General features: G+C 33.6%; 1 protein-coding gene across 1 annotated transcript; it reads left to right on the plus strand.

Moving 5' to 3' along the window:
- Window positions 1-399: 399 nt before the first annotated feature.
- On the plus strand, window positions 400-1,162 carry LOC108481765 (uncharacterized). Its single transcript, XM_017784849.1, has 3 exons — window positions 400-517; window positions 586-799; window positions 913-1,162. The coding sequence occupies exons 1-3, from the start codon at window positions 400-402 to the stop codon at window positions 1,160-1,162; spliced, it is 582 nt and encodes a 193-aa protein (XP_017640338.1).
- The last annotated feature ends 8,653 nt before the right edge of the window (window positions 1,163-9,815 follow it).

The following is a 9,815-nucleotide window of genomic DNA, read 5'->3' on the forward strand; positions in this document are numbered from 1 at the left end:
CAGAGTAAGCGAGAGTTCGCAGCACTGGTTGACAAGGCAAAAATCACTGAGGATGAGACGCATATTAAGTGCCAGAACAGAGAGAAAGACAGAGGTAAGAGGGATGCTGAGCCCTCAAATTCTTTTTGGAGGTTTAAGAAAAAGCCCAGAGTTGATGGGCAAACCAGAGTTAGGACCCCTGCTGCTACTGGACTACAGTTTTGTACTGACTATGGGAAGCGCCATCAGGGTGAATGTTGGAAAAAGATGGGTGCATGTTTGAGATGCGGATCATTGGAGCACCGTGTCAAAGATTGTCCATGGAGGATCGAGCAAATGCAAGCTACTAGTTTTGGTAATGTTAAGTAGGGTGGTCAGCAACCACTGAGAGGTCGTGGTCAAGCCACGGATGGAAATGGTATGGGCCATGGTCGTGGAGCACCAAGCAGAAGTACTGATCATACTGAGGCAAGGCAGCCGGCACTAGTTTACATTGCACGTCACCGAGAAGATGGGGATGCTCAGGATGTCATTACGGGTACGTTCTTTATCCATAACGTACCTTACACTGCATTAATTTAAGTTGGTCTACACATTCATACATAGCATGCTCTATTTTTGAGATATTGGGTTTTGTGGCTGAAAACACTATGAGTGAGATTACTGATCTAAGTTCGCTGGGGCATTCCGTTCAGATAAACAAGATGTTTGGAGATATTCCCTTGGAGATACAAGGGTTTATCTTTTTGGCTGATCTTATGGAGCTGCCTTTCGGAGAATTCGACCTAATATTGGGGATGGATTGGTTAGTTAAGCATTGGTAAGCTTGGATTGTGCCACTAAATGAATTGTACTAAGAACTGGGGCAGATGACGAGGTAGTGGTAATTGGGGACCAACGAAACTACTTGAGTAATGTAATTTTCGCGCTAAGGGTCGAGAACTTGGTTCGCAAGGGTTGTAAGGCGTTCTTGGCCTATGCCAGTGTTTTAGATATTAGGGACTCTTCAATAAAGGATATCAGGACTGTTAAGGATTTTTCGGATGTCTTTCTTGAAGAGCTACTAGGGTTACCTTCAGAACGTGAAGTGGAGTTCGGGATTGAGCTCCTTCCTGGTACAGTTTCGGTGTCTATCGCCCCTTACAGAATGGCACTGAAGGAGCATGTGGAGCTTAAGGCCTAGATTCAAGAGCTAATGGACTGTGGGTTTATTCGACCAAGTGTGTCTCCATGGGGAGCACCAGTCTTATTTGTGAAAAAGAAAGATGGATCCATGCGTATGTGCATCGACTACAGACAACTGAATAAGCTAACCATTAAGAACAAATACCCTCTGCCAAGGATTGATGATTTGTTCGACCAACTGCAAGGAGTGCCGGTTTTCTCCAAAATAGATCACCGGTTGGGGTATTACTAACTGAGGGTTAAAGAGGCCGATGTGCACAAGATGGCGTTTAGGACTCGTTGTGGTCATTACGATTTTCTGGTAATGCCTTTTGGGCTAACAAATGCACCGACAGCTTTTATGGATCTGATGAATAGAGTATTTCAACCCTATCTGGACCGGTTTGTTGTACTATTTATTGACGACATACTAGTGTAATCGAGGACTAAAGATGAACATGATGAACATCTACGAGTAGTTCTGCAAATTTTGAGGGAGAAGCAACTGTACGCCAAGTTCAGCAAGTGTGAATTCTAGTTACGTGAGGTAACGTTTCTGGGTCATGTGGTATCTACTGAGGGGATTAGGTGTAACACCCCTAACCCGTGTTAGATACCAGGACAGGATACGAGGCAGTATCGGACTTAAACGCAATCAATCAAGCGAATCTGGCCATTAATTTCACTCATATTTCGAAACATTCAATCACATGTACATAGTCTCTTATTTGGGTCTATGAAACTCAAATCATACTTAGAAAGGGTTCGGGACTAAACCAAGAACCTCTGAAAGTTTTACATCACTTAGAAAATTTTTCATGTTTTGGAGAGCCACACGCCCGTGTCGGTAGGCCGTGTGGCTCTGGACACGCCCGTGTCCTTAGCCCGTGTAACTCTATGTTTATGACGTCAGCAAACAAATAAGGGTCACACGGCCAAGTCACATGCCCGTGTGGCCAGCACATAGGCTATTTTCCAAGCCTTTTTGTCACCCTTTACATACACACACACAAACATGGATCCAAAAGCATTCAACATCCTCAATTATGATGCAGATATTTCATTTACTTTTCAACATACATGTGTTACAATTCTCTCATTAAATCAAGTATAGGCACACCATATCTTATTCATTTGCCTTTATCAAATACATTATCACTTATACCTTTATACTATAGTTATCTTCATGTCTATTTAATTCCAACTTATCATCAAGCATAACCTTCTAGCCAAGTCATAACTTTATATAGTGTCCATATTCCACATGCATAAAACAATATGCTTGACTAAGACATTCTACACTAATTCCATATTCAATTTAACATTATTACTATTTCTCACTTTATTCCATTGTACCATGGTTACCAAACTATCCATCAAACGTCCATGTTCAAGGTATTATCATTTTATTTCTACATTACACATTTAATTCATGGTCATGACCACCTCAATTGGTCATAAAACATGCATTCAACACACATGACATATTACCAACCATGCATGGCAAACAGGGATATTCACATCACAATTATTAGACACAATATGAATAGCTAGATTTACAAGTCATAATCAATAGCTAAATATAGGCCAATACATTTGGCCAAATTATAATAACACATGTTATAAAACTAGGTCCCTATACATGCCACTCACTTGATATTTCTAACTTATGTATAAATACTTCAAAGGTATTGGCTTGATAGTGTGATGCTGTCTCTGACGATCTCCAACCTTGAGCCGACTTGAGAACACTAATGAATGGAAATGAGGGAGTAAGCTTTACGATTAGTAAGCTTACATGAAAAACAATAAGCAATGTATTAACATTCTATTTTCAAATTCTTTCTATTTATTCAAAGTCCAGTCAAGCTATTTTTTCAAGTCGCAGTGATTAAATTATTTATATCTGGAGCTACAGCTCCAACTTAAGGTCTGTTAATTTTCCCTGAGACTAGACTCACATATCTTCCTACCATAAAATTGTCAGAATTTCTGGTCTAACCAATAAGTACAATTTATTATTCAAAGTCTCCCCTATTTCTTTATTCGACAGTTTCGACCCCTCTACATTAAAATAATTATCTCTTCGTACAATATTTAGATAATGTTCTTGCTTGTTTCTTTCAAAAATATACTCATTAAGGATTTTAAGCATATAAATTATAACCCATAATTATTTTTTTATAATTTTTAATGATTTTCCCAAATCAGAACAAGGGATTCCGAAATCATTCTGACTCTATCTCACAAAAATTCAAATATCTCATAATATGAAATTTTTTTGCTTACAACGTTTCCCTTTATATGAAAATAAACTTAATAAGATTTTATTTCATATCTTATTCAAATTATAATTCGATTTCCACCAATTTTGGTGATTTTTCAAAGTCACACAACTGCTGCTGTCCAAAATTGTTTTATTACTAAATTTCACTCTTTCATGTTTTCTTTGTAGTAACTTTCATTATAACACTTACTCCATATCAATCTTACCAAAGCTCGATCACATATTGAGCACATTGCTCATAAGTTTACACACACGAACCTTCACTTATTCATTACATAGTCATGTTCATATGTATTTTCACTTAGTAAATTTCCTGTTGAACTCATTGGAATAATAATAGATACTCGATGGCCTATACATATTACCACCCTTGTAATTGAAGCTCTCTGGTATGCATAGTAGCCTACACTTAGTACTACACATGCGACCTAATAATCTGGTACACGTAGTAGCCTACACTTAGTACTACACACGTGACCTAACCATCTGATACACGTAGTAGCCTACACTTAGTACTACACGCGTGATCAAAGCTATCGGGTACGCATAATAGCCTGTACTTAGTACTACACATGCGACCTAACAATCTGGTACACGTAGTAGCCTACACTTAGTACTACACACGTGACCTAAAACCGTCTTAAACTCATAGTAGCTTGTACATAGTACTATACATGTGTTCTCACAATGGATCATTTGTATCTTTTCTATTCCGAAGGTCCAACCGGGAAATTCTTCACTTTTCAACATTTTACTAATTCATTTTTATTCAATTTCGATTCGTAATTTACATCAAATGATCATTCTATAGGCAGCTACATCTCATATAATAACAAAAGATAATAACATAAAAAAAGAATCGATATATTATTTACATACAAACTTACTCGTTTCAAAGAAATATCATGTTTCATCAAATTTCCATTATATTCAATCATCCAATCACATGTTATCGACATTTGAGCTATCGATTACTTCATGGGTACATTACGTTCCCATACATAATATCATTAACATACAAATCATTTCAACCAAAGCAAAATAGATTTCAAGTGTAATAACAATAACATGAATATCATGCATATTTAATCACATAAACTTACTTGTCGAAATCTTGTCGGGTACAACCGTGTAGCAATTCACATAACTGTAATAGTAATTTAACATTCATCACATTTTCCACATCATATTCATCATCCATAAATTATTCTAATATATTAAATCATACATATTATGCCATAATAATAGATAATTACAATTCAAGCATGATATTGCATTATTATTACCATACGAACTTACCTCGGGACCAAAATAGCAAAAAGGAACCTAACCGTCGATTTTCCATTTTTCACCCGATCTAGGTCCAATCCTCATTTTCCTTGATCTATAATATCACATTTAGTAGTCTTATTAGTCACATTATTTAATGTGATCCAAAAACCATATTTTGGCAAAATTACATTTTTGCCTTAAAACTTTGTCAAAATTACACTTTTTCCCTAAGTCTCGATAAGTGATTTTTATTCAATTTCCTCACTCTATAGGCCTAGCTGAACCATTTTCATAACTATAGAAAACTACAATTCTCATCAAAACACCCTTTTATATCACTTTTACAACTTTTACAAAATGGTCCTTTTGGACGTTTTCATTGAAAATCACTTAGTAAAAGTCGTTTATTTAACACCCAACACTCATTTTCTTTGTTTTATATGATATATGCATGCATGTCACACATGAACCCTAGCTCAAATTAATGGAAGAGATAGATAGATCTTGTTAAGGAGATTGCAAAAACGTAAAAATCATTAAAAACGGGGCTAGAACGGACTTACAATCAAGCTTGGAAGCTTGAAAAACCCTATCCATGGTTTCTCCATGCAAGTTTTGGCCAAGAGGTTGAAGATGGATAAAACTTGGCTTTTAATTTTGTTTTTAATTCATTTTAATAACTAAATGACCAAAATTCCCTTAATGAAAAACTTTGGAAGCATGCCTAACCATGTCCATTTTTGTCTACCAACTTAACCAATGGTCTAATTACCATATAAGGACCTCCAATGTAAAATTTCATAACAATTGGACACCTCTAGCATATGGATTTCAACTTTTTCACTTTTTACGATTTAGTCCTTTTGACTAAATTGAGTGCCCAAACGTCAAAATTTTTGAACGAAATTTTCATGAAATCATTCCGTGAAATTTTAGACCATAAAAATATAATAAAAATAAAATTTTCCTCATCGAATATGTGGTCCTGAAACCACTATTCTGACTAGGCCCAAATTCGGGATGTTCCATTTCTCCCCCTTTGGGGATTTTCGTCCCTGAAAATCTTACCAGAAAAATGGTTTTGGTTTTTCACTTATTTTTCTCAATCCTATAATCGATGTCAAAGAACTTTCACTCAAGCAGAGCTTTTACTACCTATCTCTTAATTCCACATACAAGAATCATGAGTGGTTTTCGCTTTACAAAACTTTCACTGAAACTTAATCTCTATTAGAAAGTTCATGTACTTAAAAGTCCGATCCATACTATCATGTTACATATACATTCTGTAACAGCCCGATTTAGACCCTAATCAGAACGGTGGTTTCGGGACCACGAACCCGAGTCAGAAAAATATTTAAAAATGATTTTTTGTTTATTTTGTGTGAATTTATATCTGTAAAATTTTCGTGATTTAATTTGGTCATTTAGACACCCGATTAAATAAAATGACTTAATCGCATAAAATAAAAATTAGGTGGTTATTTCTAAAAAGGGCCTAATTTCTATAGGCTTTATTAGTGGAAGCCTTTATGTTGCAATTAGCCCATTAAAAGAAAAAGTGGACGGTAATAAACAAAGACATGTGTTATATGATTTTTATATTATTTCATCAAAGTTAATTTAATAAACTAATATAATATAACATATATCATACAATAAAAAGCCATGTTCATTCTACTTTTTTTAACCGAATCTAAAACAAGAAAAAGAAAGAAAACCAAGGTAGGTTTCGGCATATATTCATGCTCAATCAAGGTTCGTTTTTGTTCATTTTTTGATAATTTCTACGTTTTTAAGATCGTTGCGTAGTAATCTTCAAGACCCATGCTTTAATTTTTGATTTTTATGAATATTTTGAGTTGTGCCATTGTTGATAGCTTGTGATTTTTATTGTTTGATGATGAAATATGAAAGATATGTTTTAGATTAACATATTTTGTATTGGAGTTTTTGATGATTTTGAGTAATTAGGACTAAATTACAAAAATAATAATTTTAGGGATTAAAATGTAAAATAAATGAATTATATGGGCTTGTATGAGCACTAGGAACATTCAGCCTAACATGAGTATTTTGAGATTTTGCATATTTTGTATTTTGTGCAATAGAGACTAAATTGTAAAAATTGTAAAAATTGTAAATGTCAGGGGTAAAATGGTAATTTGACCATTTATGTGTTTTTGGACTCAATTGAATGAAAATATGTTTGAATCAGCTTAATTTGAATATGTTAGATCAAGAACCAAAGAAATCAGATTTGGATCGGGGAAAAACGAAAGTTGTCGACTAGTCGTCCTGTTTCATTTTACATCGTCCGAGGTAAGTTTATAGGCAAATAGACATGTTTAATTGTAGATAAATGTTAAATATATATGCTGGTATGAAAAATATGAATTTATATATGCTTTTGTCGAATGTGAATAAGCTTGGTAACCATGTTCAAGCATTCGTCTTGATCGAGTTACGACGTCCGAAAGCCCCGTATGAACCCTAGGAATAGTTAGGATACATATGTCATGACATAGAATTTTGATATGTGATGTGCGAGTAAGACCCTGTCTGGGACAGTGGCATCGATATGTGGTTACATGTAAGACCACCGTCTAGGACATTGGTATTGTACGATATATGTGTAATTATCCGAGTGACCTATCCAATTTCAAATGGTTCAACGGGCATCGATCAGTTGTGATAAAATGTGCAAAAGTGAGCTAAAATGATCAGGTATGAAATGGTTTATTACCTATTTGAAGCAAAGTGAGTAAGTTACTTAATATTTGTTGCAAAATATGCTTGAAGTAAAGTAAGAATATATGTGTGAATGTGAAAAAGGTATTCGACCTTGTAAATAAATAATATGAACATTATTGAAATTATTTGTGAATATATGCAAATGGTGGTATATTCAGCCATTGATAAATATATATATGATTGATATACTTTGACTTACAAGTATATGCATAAAAGTGTATGTATATTTGGTATGATAAAGATGTTTTGGCTTAATCATTGAATGAAAGTTTGTTAATGTACCTTTATATATGAAAGTGTTCATTCGGTCATTTCTATGCTTATGCATAAAAAGTTGTATTTTGATTCATGAGTATAAGTATATGTGTTCACGTAATGATATTTAGCTTTGAAATTGAAGGATATTTTGCATATATATATGTGTGTACTCGGCCATATAATATAAATATGTATGTGATTATTATCCTTTGACCTATGAATTTATGCATATAAGAGTTTATGAACTAGTTATGATAAAGATATTTTGGTTTGAAAATTTAATGATAGTTTGTTAATATATATATATTCAATCGTCCATGAGTAATGTACAGGTGAAAGTACATATAAATTACATGAAATTGGAAGCTTAAGATTCAAAGTAACTATGATAGTATAATTTGGTTTAGTTTAAATGATTCTATTATGTAACTAAGTTGTTTATTTGCTTATGACTTACTAAGCTATGAAAGCTTACTCTGTGTGTGTTCGTGTTCACCTCTGTTTTATAGATTTCGGATTCAAGTTTCGAGCTCGGGAATTGTCAGAGAAGCTTATCACACTATCGACTATCTTCGGTATTTTATAAGCTGAATTTTCGAATCTATGGCATGTATAGGCTAGATTATAGTTTGAAATAAAGAATATTGGTTTTGTATAATTTAAGCCATGCGAAAATGGCCTAACTTCATTGTTTAAATTCGGTTTTGTTTGTCTATGATTTAGGTTCATTTTGGTTATTATGCTATGTGTTACGGATGAATATTATATGTGTTTAGGATATCTATCTTGTGCATTGAAATTTGTTGATGACCTTAGATGTGTGTAAATGAGTAACGTGCTATATGTGATTTAGCATTAAAGGTTGTTTGGCTATGTCCGATCATCATATAAGTTTGTCTTGACATGTTCATTATATGGTATGGGAGATTCATGTTTTGAATACATATCTATTTGTAGATAATGACTTACTCTAGTGAAATATAAATTGTAGTATGAGTTGGTTTGAAAATTATACTATAATGTATTATAAATTCGAATATAAGATAAAGGTTTATGAGATGGTTATGACTAAATTGTGATTCGGCATTTGTTTATATAAATATTTATGCATATGATGAATTAACTTAATATGTATCTTATCTTGAGGTATATATGTTTATGTTGGTGCTGAACATGTGTTCCGGTTATGAGTTAATAGGGGACGTGTAACGTGTTATCACTGCTTATGCATTAGTAAATTAAAATGCATGTTATTTATATGAGATATATTCGGTGTAAGCTTATCAAGTTTAGTAAAAATAGGTATTGACTTATAAAGTGATTGAATAAAGTTGGAAGTGAACAATTGCTAAAGTATTTTTGTTAAACACATTTGTATTCGGCTATATGCATTGAAAAATGACCAAATGAATAGTAATTTACACAATAGTAAATTATGAAAATTATATGAGTTTATATGTGATGTATAAATATCCTACTTGATAATAACTGAATGTCAAGTAGTATGTAAGTTAGTCCTTTAATTATGGTTATAAGTTGACTGAACATGCATTAATATAAAAGTGTCGAATATGATATGATCAAATTGAAATGATTAAGTGTACTTGTTGTTGTTAGTTCTATCTATATGTGACTTGTTAGTTTGCAATTGAAGTATAAAATAGTTTGTATGTTTGTGCATTCTATAAGTTGTATCCAAGTTATACTCGGCTATGTAGTTTTGAAAAACCAAAAAGAGAATTAAAAATTAATTCGACTATTTATATTAATAATTGATTGGTTTAAAAGTTTGCGCAAGTGTATGTCTATGATTGTTTGAATTTGTGTCATGACTGGTATTACCTTGTAACCCCAATTCGGCAACGGATACTGGTTATGGGTGTTACACATTCATACCTGAATCTTTTTCGAATTTGAATAGTGAAACTAGCCAGTTCATCTCGGCCTCATACTCTTTATAATTCCACACAGTCCGATTATTTGCCAATTCAACTCTCAGTTACCTTTCATTTCAAAGCCTCCTCTGTCTTTCCCAAGCAATCATGATATGAAACCTGGATCTCAATCCGATTAGTGGAGACTAGGATCTCAAGGTGTCCAA

The sequence above is a fragment of the Gossypium arboreum genome, chromosome 4 (genome assembly GCF_025698485.1).
Source record: "Gossypium arboreum isolate Shixiya-1 chromosome 4, ASM2569848v2, whole genome shotgun sequence".
NCBI classification, from domain to species: Eukaryota; Viridiplantae; Streptophyta; class Magnoliopsida; order Malvales; family Malvaceae; genus Gossypium; species Gossypium arboreum.

What these genes read in the sequence shown, in the direction of transcription:
- LOC108481765 (XM_017784849.1), top strand. Translation starts at nt 400, where the DNA reads ATGGGCCATGGTCGTGGAGCACCAAGCAGAAGTACTGATCATACTGAG. An exon ending in TGCTCAGGATGTCATTACGG is followed by an intron (nt 518 to 585) that starts GTACGTTCTTTA and finishes ATTCATACATAG; the next exon opens with CATGCTCTATTTTTGAGATA. An exon ending in GATTGGTTAGTTAAGCATTG is followed by an intron (nt 800 to 912) that starts GTAAGCTTGGAT and finishes TTTCGCGCTAAG; the next exon opens with GGTCGAGAACTTGGTTCGCA.